A 13061-nucleotide genomic window follows, 5' to 3' on the forward strand; every position below is an offset into this window, starting at 1 on the left:
CCTTTGACATTGATGAAGAATGACAAAGTGTCAAGAAGTGCTGCACCTCTAATATTATTTGCATTAAAAAAATTCACAAATATAAACTGCATCTTATCTTTTTAGACCACAGACAAAAGGAAAGAACATAAGGTTACAATAAATGTAACTGTTACATTCACAGCACTTTGAGTATCATGATTCTAATCAACACTTTCTATCACCTTAACCAAATGTTTAAGTTGTAAAAAAAAATGTTACAAGTCTTTAAACGTAAAGTGCAATTAACATATCTAGGGTTTTTTGTTTTTGTTTTTGTTTTTTTAACCAGCTATTACTTAAGTTAGCTAGCTACAAGCTGCCCAGGGGAAAGCGGGGCCTTTGGCCTGCAGAGCCCATCACCTTCAGCCACTAACTCTCTAGAGGCAAGCGCCCTGTTCTTCCTCACTTTAGTGAACATGACTGGCACTGCTTCTGCCGCAGCAGTGCTACTGTCGTATTTGCCTCATCTGGAAGTTACTCTGTGTAATTTCAAATTAGGTAATGTAAAGCTTATACTCTTTTTATTTAAAGAATTGTTTTATCATTTTTAAATGTGTAAAATATTTAAATACATGGGTGGGGTGCCTGCATATAGGTGTGTATATGTGAGGGCTGGTGCCCACAGTCCAGGGGCATCGGAATTCCCATAGCTAGAGTTAAGGAGCTGTGAGTTGAATGCTGGGAACCAAACCTGGGTCCTCTGCAAGAACAGTACACGATCATAATCACTAAGCCATCTCTCTAGCTCTTTATAAAACATATATTGCCCTAGAAAGAAACATTCTATTAACATCTTGTATGTGCGTGCGTGCATGTCCATAGTGATGCAGAGACTATGGAAGATGTCAGGTATCTTCCTCTACCCCTCTCTTATCGCCTTCAATCAGGATCTCCCACTAAAGTGAAGCTCACCATTTCAGCTACGCTGCAGGGCCAGTGACTCCCCAGGACCTGCCTATATCCACTCCACAAAGGCCGGAGTGCAAGCTGCACTGCCAGAATCTTGCATGGGTGCTGGGACTCAAACTCAGGTTTTTACACTTGCACAGCAAGTACTCTGACCCACTCGGCTATTTTCCCAGTCCATGCGACAGACAGATCAATATATTTATGGTTCATCATAAACTGTTGCTGTAAATGTTCTAGAAAACCTCCACATTGCAAGTGGCACCTGTAGTCTCGGAGGTTTGTTTGCTTCACTAACGGTCTACTGATCGTCACCAAACAACAAACAAAAGAACACAAAGTAGGAGCCTCTTCCTGCTGCTCAAGACTGTATGTCCTCGGTTTTCTTCTATTGATGCTGCTGGTTAACACACATTTTCTACTTAATAGTACAGTAATTTCCCTTTTCCATCACCATTAATGTGCCATATACATTGTTACACTACTGGTATAGCAAACGGAATAAGGGTATAGGGGTCAATGGACCTGGCTAAGGTTCAACAACTTACTATTATGCACCTTGATGCGCAGATAAAAGATAAAACAATGAAGTGGGGTAGGGGTGGGGTTTCTGCATGTCCTTTACTGTCTTGTCCTGAACCTTGCTCTGCAGACCAGGCTGGCCTCCCGCTCAGAGATCCACCTGCCTCTGCCTGCAGAGTGCCGAATTAAAGGTGTGGGTCACCACCGACTCACCAAAACAATGATTTTTAAATTTCTCAAAAAGCCAACAGTAAAAATGTTAATTAGGTATTCATCTGCAACTTACACTGTAGGCTCTTAAGGCACTAAATTATTTTGATTCATTCACTAAATAAACATACACAGCCTACATACTGCTACTGTTCCTTTGGAAGCCTCCCTCGGGAAGCCATCAGACAAACTGCTCTGTGGAAAGAACTGTTCCTTTTCCACCAATGCTGAGAGTACCGAGAGTTCCAGTGACACTTCCCCCCAATCAATACTGGTTAATTTCTCCCAATTGGGGCTTGTGAGATGGCTCAGTTGGTAAGAGCACTAGCTGCTCTTGCAGAGGACCCAGGTTTGGTTCTCCGCACTCACATGGCAGTTCACAATCACCCAAAACTCAAGATCCAGGGGAACCAAGGCCTGACTGAACTTCAATGGCACCAAAGAAGACATAAATACACATAAAGTAAAACTAAAAATTATTAAAAAGCCCTAAATTGTAATTTCCTAAAAATAATTTCACATAGCCAGTAATCTAATATAAAAATTTTAAGAAGACAGCACCACCTACTTATCAAAAGCATCAAATCCCATGTTTTCTGCAATGTTTATTTCACTATTTTCTTTTGTTTTGAGAAAATCTCATTCTATACCCCAGGCTGATCCTGAACATAAAATATAGCCCACAATAGTCTAGAATTTATAGCAAGAGTCCTGCTTTGGTCTCCCAAATCCTTGGATTATAGCTATAAATCACCTCAGGTTTATCTTCCTATTTCTAAAAAACATCTATATCGTGACTTCTGATGTTTCTATTATTTTTCCTGGATCTTAAAAAATATATATTTATTTTTATTTTATGTGCACTGGTGTTTTGCCGGCATGTATGTCTGTGTGAGGGTGTCAGATCTTGGGAGTTACAGACAGTTGTGAGTTGCCATGTGGGTGCTGGGAATTAAACCCAGGTCCTTTGGAAGAATAGTCAGTGCTCTCAACTGCTGAGCCATCTCTCCAGCCCCTTGTTTCTATTTTTTAATCACATACATCTTTATTCCTCATGCTCCTTCCCACCGTTTTCTTTTGCTACTTTATCCCACCTGGTACAGCAACACTTGACTCTGCAGGACAAACTAACAATTACAGCCACACCAGGAGCTGGCTTAGAACTTGTTACATCAATTCTTTGCTCTTCTTAAGAATGATACTCTGCTTTCTCCTCATGAAGAACACACATTCTCAAAAAACAAAAAGCAAACAAAACAAAACAAAAACTGAGAAAGGATGTATAGAAATTAATATATAAGACCTAATGTATTTGATATGTCTTTATTTTTATTCCTGCCCTTGACTAAATATAATATAATTTCCTAGATTACTAATTATTTTCCTCATAATTTTTCAGGTATAACTAACTACTCCACCACTCTATTATTGATAATCGTACCCCTAACTTTGTTAAATTTTTATTGTTATGATTATTATTGTTGTTGTTTTGTTTTGTTTTTTCAAGACAAGGGCTTCTCTGTGTAGTCCTGGCTGTCTTAGAACTCACTTCATAGACCAGGCTAAACTCAAACTCAAGAGATCTGTCTGCCTCTGCCTCCTAAGTGCTGGCATTACAGGTATGAACCACCACACCCAGCCACTCCTAATGTTTTATATATAACCTACTTTGCCTTTTTCTCCTCACTCAGATTTTATAAGACACTTGGTGGATGCCCTCATTCTACGGCATGTGTGTATGTGTGTTCACGCACATGTGTAGAAAATTTCCTTTTGACTAAACTTAAAAATAAATTTCTGCCTTTTACTTTTCTAGAGTTACTCTCTGGAGCTTTATTGTCTAGCATTTAACTCCTACATAAATATCATCTCTGACTGTTGGTTCTACTTTGTGAGATATTTAATATATCTTCTATTAGAAATTTAAATTTCTATAACATTTTAAATTTCTAACATACAAAAGACTGTTAAAGAACTCTTTCCCTAGGATTTGGGATTTAAGTCAGTAGTAGCTTATGTACCTAGCAGGTACAAAGCCCTGGCTTTGGTCTCTGCCTTTTTTCTTGTAAGATTGGTGGCTTCATCTCTCAGGATATTAATTTCTAAAGTTGTTCCAACTCCCAACATTGAGTCTCTCCAATCACATCTGTTCTGATCTGTGTGTACTGTTATTTCCCTCAAACATCTGGAAATCCTGTGGGACACTAAAACTTAGATGGAAAATAGTGGTTGGGGCACAGGGGACTGGGGTCTAATGTGCTTCCCCCAACGAAGAAGAGAGGTGGTGAATTCACTGGTAGATTCCTAAATATCACCAACACTAAACAGTGTGTCAGCAGTGCTTCCTATCTCCTATTTTAGGTTATATAACAAAAATATCAATAATTTCAAAAATGATCACAGGTAGAAGACCAGATACCTCACCATTTGATTTAATTTTCCTCTTTGCCACTGTTTCCTCTGTACTCTTTTGGCTAGAATTTCCCCTAATTTAATCTCCATTCCAGAGAAATGATGCAGTCTAAAGTGGATAATCCCTTTCCTCTCCTCTGTTCAGATAACAATCTCCATGATGAGCTGTGCCTTCAGAAACTGTTAGACAAGCAAAGCATCGCTGTACACACCTGATACCAACACCTGGGAAGCAGAGGCAACTAGGTCTGTAAGTTCCGAACCAGAGAGCTCTACAAAGTGAGCTCAGGACAGCTAGGACTATCTAGTGAGACCGTCTTAAACATAAAAACTGTTTCTTATGCCTGAGGTGGGGGGGGGGGGGTGGGGGAGAATGGCGCATGCCAAGCAGAGGCAGGCAGATCTTTGAGTTTAAGGCCAGCCTGCTCTACAGAAAGAGTTTTAGGATAGCTAGGGCTACACAGAAAAAAACAAAAAACAAAACAAACAAAAATCCTGTTTCTTGTTACTATACCTCATGTCTGTCTTTAAATGTAACAACAGCCTCCACACCTGTAACCTGACTCTCCCTATGAAAGGCTGAAGTTTCTACTAAGACCGTTTGCCATCCATCCTCTTAGGAAGTCACTTCAAGCTTCTATTTCAAGGTCATCTCTTCCGTGCTCCCCCCTCCTTTCTCTAGTTATCAGTGTAGCACACACAGGTGTTCAACCTGCTATGGTAGGCTGGGAGCATGGTTTTTCTGTATTCAATACCTCCCAACACACTTCAGCAAACACTAATCCCAAAGACATTTTACGGAAGCATCCTTCTGTGGACGAGGGATATGGCTCCATGGTAAAGTTCTTGCCTAGACTATGGAATTTTTCTGGGTTCAATCCCAAGGACTTTGGGGAGACTGCAGAAAAACATCCTTTGGTACAATATAATCTAAGATAATAAAGACTCTGAGCTCAATGCTAAGCAGGCACTCAAAGTCTGACCGAGTCCCAACAACAAATTCATAATTAACAGACAGCATGTGCTTAAGAAATGCCTGATAGAGCTGGGGCAATGGCTCAGGCGGTAAAGTATGTGCTTGCGAGCATGGGGACCTGCAGCTGGATCTCTAGAGCCCACACAGAAAGTGACCATGGGCGTGGATGCCTGTAATACCACAGCAGAGGATCCCAAAGGACTAAGGACTGGCCAGTCTAACTGAATTGATGGTCAAGCTGCAGGTTTACTGAGACCCCGTCTCAAAAACTACAGTTTTGACAGTGATTGAAGAAGACACCCAACACCAACCTTTAGCCTCCAAATGCAAGGACACATACATATGCACATGCGCACACGCACATGCACACATACACATACACATGCGCGCACACATATACACATTAGTACAAAACCCCAACATTATTAGCATGACCCTCTCAGCATCAGAAACAAAAATAATCAAGCAACTATCATTTAAGTATCAAGTTCTTATTTCTCACTGTATTACTAACTTAAAACAGCTTGGGAGGTTTTGTTTTGTTTTGCCCTTTTATTTAAAAAGGTAATCCCAGCACTTGGGAGGCAGAGGCAGGCAGACCTGAGTTCAAGGCCAGCCTGGTCTACAAAGGGAGTGCTGGACAGCCAAGGCTACACAGAGAAACACTGTCTCAAAAAACTAAAAAAAAAATAAAAAGGTACTCTGACACAGATTGCCCACCCCGCGCGCGCACACACACACACACACACACACACACACACACACACCTGTACGTGCACACACACAATCACATCTGTAAATGCCATATACATATATCAAAAAGCAAGCAAACAAAACAATAACAAACAAAAAGCAACAAAACAAAACAAAACCCAAAAAACAAAAACAAAAAAACAGGAAAAGGGAGAAACCTGAGAGACTTTTCTTGTAGAGTGAAAATAATGAACACAAACCAAAGTTCACCTCAAGGGACAAAATGCAGATGAACATCCCTGAGGTGATGCTCAGCTGACCCAGGCAAATACTCCAAACTCCATGTGTCTGAGACCCACAAGCCATTTACCACCTCCCTAGATATGTGCCTAAGACCACGATGCAGGCTACTGAACCCCAGATGATCAGGAAATGCTCTTTCCCTCAACATGGGCTTCCTTTCTTCCCTGCTCCCTCCAAGCTAAACAAAAAGAATGGAACCAATAGGGAACAGTATAAGCACCCTCCATGATAGCAAAATAATGTAGAGCATACATTCTTTTGTATATCTGGTATATTCTGGAACAATCTAAGAAGTTCCATTATCAACTATTTTCAAACTCAAAATATTACTAAGACACTTGGCACAAACACCAAGTTACACACAAATACCAAGTTACAACACAAACAAAACACAACAAAAGGCAGAGTTACTTACTATGCAACACTGTCAAGTCATGAAATCTTTCACATAACAGATCTTCTCTTGTGGCATCTCTTTTTCTGTGGGTACAAATGAAAGGGTTTTGTTTTTTTTTTTTAATAAATCCCCAACTCTTTTTTTTTGAAGATTTATTTATTACGTATACAGTGCTTTGACTGCTTGTATGCTTGCAAGCCAGAAGAGGGTACTAAGAACTCATTACAGATGGGTGTGAGCCACCAAATGGTTGCTGGGAATTGAACTCAGGACCTTTGGAAGAACAGACATCTGAGCCATCTCTCCAGCTCGGTTTTTGGTTTTTTAAGACAGGGTTCCTCTGTGTGGCTCAGGCTGCCTTGAACTCACAGTGATCCGCCTGCCTCCCGAGTACTGGGATTAAAGGCATGCACCACCACGCCTGGCTCCAAATGAAAGTTTAAAAGGATTAAAAGACTAAAATTTTGCTCACTTTTAATTCACTGCACATCACAATGAAATGTACTATGTACAAATGGTATTAATAATGCTGAAAGTCACTATAAAGTTAAATATTCTCATACACTCAGATCAAACACTAATAAGCTAAGCTATATTTTAATAATACAATGAGTTATATTATTAGTAAAACAATCTTACTGATTTTCATGACTGGTTACTGAACCATGTAGAATAAGAGGTTATTACTTTTTAAAATCCAATTTTGGAAATATCTAGCAAATAGCACGCACAGCCGCCACTTGGCAATCATCTAACATTCTCCCATCTGACGATGTTAGCTGGAGCTTTACACAGGCAAAAAACGCTGCTGCAGCCCTTTACTTAGCAGGAGTGGAGACCGGTAACAGAATGAGGGTAAATCTCACCCCAATATACTATCCATCTACACATCTATTTGAAGCTGCCCAAATTATTTTTTACTCATTTACTTAGGGTCATACTGAATCCCACCTGTAAAATTAATCACTAACCTTTTGTCGTTTTTGGAACTTTCATGATAAAAGAGTTGTTTCTTAAAAGACCTTTCATTTTCTTTGTCTTTTATTTGTCTCAACTGTCTTTTTACTTGAACCTATTAAAAAAAAAAAAAAAAAAGCAAAACTACCTGTTAGAGAAGTATACCAACATTGCAAACAACTTTTCAATTTTCCCTTGTAATTACAAAATTAAAGAAATACAATTGTCACACTGAAAAGTGCAGTCATAGCCTGACACTATGGTGCACACCATTAATCCCAGCTCTAGAGACTAAAGTAGACAAAAATCAAGAATTCATAACCAGCCTGGGCAGCAGCAACATAATTTTATAAAGAAGGTTGAAAAACAGTGTGTCTTCCAGAGAATTGCTTTTGACTTTGATTATATTAGCACTTAAGTATTTGTTCTCTGATATATGGTAATTTGTATAGGTGATAAGAAAATAAACAATTACAACAAGCAGACCCTTTCACCTTGTGTGTATGTTTCTGTCCAAGTATGACCATGCTTGTGGAGACCAGAAGAAAACCTCAGGTGTTTTCCTCAGGCACCACCACAATTTTGTTCGCAAGGTCAACTTTAAGCTCATAGGCCTCCAGCTAGTTACTACGTAAGCTACGCTGCTGGCCAGCACGAGACAGGGCAGGGGTCACAGGTGCACACTGCCACTCCAATTATGTTTTACATTTAGGGATAAAATGCACGCACTTGTGTTTCTATGGCAAACACTTTCCTGACTGCTCCCAGCCTTTATCATTTTTTATTTGCATTGCAATATTATGTACACTTTAAATCAAGACTGACAAGTAAAAATACATCAAACAAGTTAAAACTGCCTACACTAAAAGCTAATGCTAAAATAGTTTTTTCCTCGACCCTCCCCTCTAGTAACCAAGCTACCATAGACTGCACTGAGTTCCTCCCTTAATGTATCACATACATGCACCTGTATGTGTTGTCTGTGGTTTTTCTTAAGCTAGTTGTCATTTACTTTCATGTATTTATTGTGTTTCCGTATACTTTACTCACCACTGTCCTATACTAGCTTTCTCTTCTCCTCATAAACTCAGGAATGTTTCTATTTATTTTCTTTTTTGTTTGGTTGTGTGGTTTGGTTTTTCCAAGACAGGGCTTCTCTGTGTAACAGAGCCCTGGCTGTCCGGGCCTTACTCTGTAGACCAGGCTGGCCTCAAACTCAGAGATCTGTTTGTCTCTGTTTCCCAAGAGTGCTGGGATTAAAGGTGTGTGCCATCATGCCCAGCTATTTTCTTCTTTTGAGCAAGCCAAAAATCAACAATAAAAATATTAATCGGTTGTAAGAGACAGAGGAATAGGATATGTGCTCTGAGAGTAAGTCTCGCAGAAATGTCAGAGAAGCTACACCCATCAACATGGCTGCCTAAACAAGACCTGAACAAGGATGACACCATGAACATGCTAATGTGGAAATGGGAAATCTCACAGGCCTTCACCCGAAATAAAGAACCACAGCCACCTAAGCAATTGTGTTCCCCAAGAAGCAGCACCCCAACTGGTTATCGAACCCTAAGGGGTGAGCCCTGAAATAATATACATACAACCAACATCATATGGACTAGGTAGACTGTGTGTGTGTGTGTGTGTGTGTGTGTGTGTGTGTGTGTAGCTATGTAACAACATTTTTTTAAATAATAGGCCAGGGGCTATAAACTTGAAAGCTAGCAAAGTAAGACGAATATGTGGGAGAAGCTGGAGGAAGAAAAAGAGTAAAATTATCTAATTATATTTTAATTTGAAAAACTTGAAGAAAAAAAAAACAAATAAATAAACAATAAAATTATAAGCATGATTCATACTAAACAACACTAATGCCATTTAAGGACAAAAGACATAAATTATGCTAATTCCAAATTATGTTTTTTATAATAACATCTTTTAGATATTTGGAACTTATGTGTTATAGAAGTTTATCTTTGAATCCAATACTCTAAAACATTTTTAATGAAAAAAATGTATTCAAAATGTAGTGAAATTTTAATCCAGCAACATGGCTACCACTGGCTGGAATGTAGACAAACCTTTAATTCCAGGAGACAGAGGCAAGCAGATCATTGAATCTAAGGCCACCCTGGTATAGAGCAAGTTTCAAGTAAAGAAAAGCTTAAGTCCAGACAAGTAGCGGCCCACGCCTTTAATCCCAGCACTCAGGAGACAGAGACATGCAGATCCTGAGTTCTAATCAGTTCTGTTCGGGCAGTTCAGTTCAGTCAGTGAGCTGAAAGGCAGTGCAGTTCATGGAATTCAGAGGTAGTCTTTACTGGGAGAGGATTTAAGAGAAAAGAGGAAGGGAGAGAACAAGCTAGACACAGGAGAAGACAGGATGAGCCAGGGAATGAGAAGGAGCCAGAAGACTATAATATAATACATGGCTAACGGTAGCTTGAGGCCAGGCAGAGTGATTCAGTGAGAGGTGGAGAGAGAAGCAAGATTGAATCGGTTTGGAGAGGAGTTTGAGCCAGAACAGCTGAGTTGGACCAGCCAGCCAGGGTTCAGAAAGAGGCAGCAAGGGTGAGCTTATTCAACAGTAAGTCTCAGAGGCTGAAAACATTCTGGGCCTGGGTTAGACTGTACAGAAGCTAAAAGCTTCCAGGACTAGGCCTAGGTTAGCAGATGGAGGCAGTAGGTTTCCAAGGTGACAATTACTTCAGGCAAACAAATTACTTTTACCTCAAAAAGCTATCCAACTAAAAGATGTCTTGAAATACAATAATCATAATGACGATATTTTGGAAATGTAAGTATTCTATAATTAAATATAAGACTTCTTTTAAAGCTTCTAATCGACTACATCTGTACAATATCAGGTGACCACTGTGGTATGCCCACTCTAGAAGGCAAAGAAAGAAAGATCTACTATTTTATTAGTTAATGGCACTGAACGCTGTGAACTTACCATACTAAAGAGAAATGATGACACAACACATTAAAACTAAAGGTGAACAATTTTTAAAATGTATTGAATAGCACTCTATCAAAGCAAAGCAACTCCAGTTAACATTAGGAAGTTCATACACTGAAAATGAAATCTAAGCCTTACCTCAGCACAACTTTCAAATGCACTGAGTTCAAACACCGCCTGAAAAGGTTTCCGGTCAATTGGACAAGAAGCCAATATCTGAGAAATGATTAAAAGATATTTATTTACAATTGTGTCTTTACAAGACGTCACAACTAAATTATACTAAATACAATTATAATTTTCCACTGTCACAGAAATATTATTTTTCTAATTTCAAAATGAAGAAGAGGAAATTCTCTCAGACTGAGCCATACCACAAAAGACCTTAAATTTCATTCATTCAAATGTTAACTAATACTGGCTGGGATACAGTGACATCCACTACTACAACCCCATTAAGATGTGATGCTCCAGTGAAAACTACTGGTAACATCAAGGCTGAACTTCAAACCTAATGCTGTCATGTAAAGCTGGCTGTAATGCGAAGCTTGTGTAATTCTAAGCTATAGAGTGCCTTGAGCAAAGCATTAACATGATTTAGCATTGTCAAATTAGTTACCTTAACTAAATATTTGTACTAGCAATGCTATGTCAAACTATGGAAGCATGATGCATTCGCCCAGGCTCCTTGTACCTAAATAAGCCCTCCAGAGGGACATCCTCACACACGCTCAAAGCTACGACCCAACACACGCGCTTCCTAATATTACAGCTCATTTGCTGAACTGCATCTCATTCTTTCTTCTAAATTAATGATCACACATTGGTTTACAGTAACTTAACAGCTGGTCTGTCACGTTGGCTTTAGTTTCATTTTCTTTAAGAAGGTGAGCATATTCTCTTAAGAACATATTCAAAAGTTTATCTATCTATACTCCTTACCTAATTTATTAGGTTTCTCTCTTTTTCAAATGAATTATAAGAATTCTTTGTTTTTAGGGAAATTTGGCTTTCAATTATTTTATAATTAGAAATCAACCTGATTTTGATGAATATATATATATATTCCTGTGCTTTCAAAAGTTTGTATGCATCAACTATAATTCTCTCTATTATTAAATATATGTAGAAGGCTGTATTACATTATTAATTTAAGATGGACTATTTTGTACTAGTATAAGAGTAAAAACTACAATCAAATGATGATATTACTTTTTTACTGTTGCGTTTTGAGACAGGGTTTCTCTGTGTAGCCTTGGCTGTCCTAGATTCACTTTGTAGACCAGGCTGGCCTCGAACTCACAGCGATCCACCTGCCTCTGCCTCCCGAGTGTTAGGATTAAAGGCGTGCGCCACCACGCCCGGCCATGACATTACTAATACATATAGCTTCACAAGTTAAAAAAAAAAAGAGTCCTAGCAACTTAATAGCAATTGTCTAAAAGATTAAAGGAGTCTGGGAATTTAGGCAATTAATATCATACTATTCCTTAAAGGAAATGTAATTTCTGTCCACATTTAGATGGGCTTACATGAGTACATGTGGAACGAAGTACGTGTGGGTCCTAACAACACTCCTACAGAAGCCATGGAGTTACTAAAAAGCAATTAAGATATGAACTGAGTTACTTCCTATCTTGCGAGTAAAATATGAATTTTTTTTGTTAGTAAATAAGTAAGCTCTATTCTACTTTCACCACCCTGAAAAGAGAAAACGTGGCCTTGCTAGAATCAGTCCTGACAAGGTGATACCTTAAGCACATTGGTACTTCCAAATTATCAGGATTTAGGATGCTATTAATTTGTTACCAAAAATGTGTCTTAAAGGTAGCAACAACCTACTCTGTGTCTTACTAATAATGCACTGTAAATAGCAATTTTAATGTAATGAATTGGATGGCCTAACAATGCAAATGCTTGTCAGACAGCATGAACTATAAAATTTGTTAGAGGCTTTTTAAAAGATTTATGTATTTATTTAACATATATGAGTGCTTTATCTGCATGTACACCTGCAGGCCAGAAGAAGGCATCAATCACATTTATGGATGGTTGTAAGCCACCATGTGGTTGCTGGGAACTGAACTCAGGATCTCTCGAAGAGCTGGTGGTGCTCTTAACCACTGATGATCTCTCCAGCCCAGAGGTTATATTCTTACATTTATATTGAAATATCTAAAGTACAATCTGTCCAGTGCTTTCCATTTTTCCAAAGTGTTCTAATATTTTTATTAACCTTTTCAAGATTAATTTTTAAAATTTTAAACAGTAAATAAAAATGTGTTTTTCAATGTTTGCTGAAACTAAGATGCATAGAAGCTCTATATTTACTGTCTTTCATATCTTCTGTCCTTTGGGCTTCAAGTACCTAATTTGTGAAAACAAGAATAAGAACTTTAAGTTTTCTTAGTGGTAATTAACTGTTAACAATTCTTACAGAAGTATATTGTAATAGAAGTTCTGGCTTCTTTGTGAACTCAGTTATGTTATGTAAATATGTTTCTATTTTAATTCCAAGTGTGGGGTTTTAGTTTGGGCTTTAGTTTGTCCACAGCTGATATCTGTCTCCTGCAGAGTGTCGCCTTTGCCAGCTGGTATCGGCCTGCCTCATGCAGCACGGTGTCTAGGACTCTGAGAAAGTGGTATGTGGTGGTGGCGTAAGCCATGTGGCAGTTTGGAGAGATCAGAGGCCAGGATGGCAGATG

At 38.8% G+C, this 13061-nt stretch overlaps 1 protein-coding gene across 1 annotated transcript in view; it reads right to left on the reverse strand.

The window, feature by feature from the left end:
• Positions 1–13061, reverse strand: part of Scaf11 (SR-related CTD associated factor 11) — a 51673-nt gene that overhangs the window by 13031 nt on the left and 25581 nt on the right. The window contains exons 4-6 of the mRNA XM_051160262.1: positions 10495–10572; positions 7412–7512; positions 6459–6523 (exon numbers count right to left, since the gene is read on the reverse strand). Coding sequence (XP_051016219.1) covers positions 6459–6523; positions 7412–7512; positions 10495–10572 — 244 coding nt within the window. The remainder of the gene's footprint in view (positions 1–6458; positions 6524–7411; positions 7513–10494; positions 10573–13061) is intronic.

The sequence above is a fragment of the Acomys russatus genome, chromosome 17, assembly GCF_903995435.1.
Source record: "Acomys russatus chromosome 17, mAcoRus1.1, whole genome shotgun sequence".
Classification (NCBI taxonomy): Eukaryota; Metazoa; Chordata; class Mammalia; order Rodentia; family Muridae; genus Acomys; species Acomys russatus.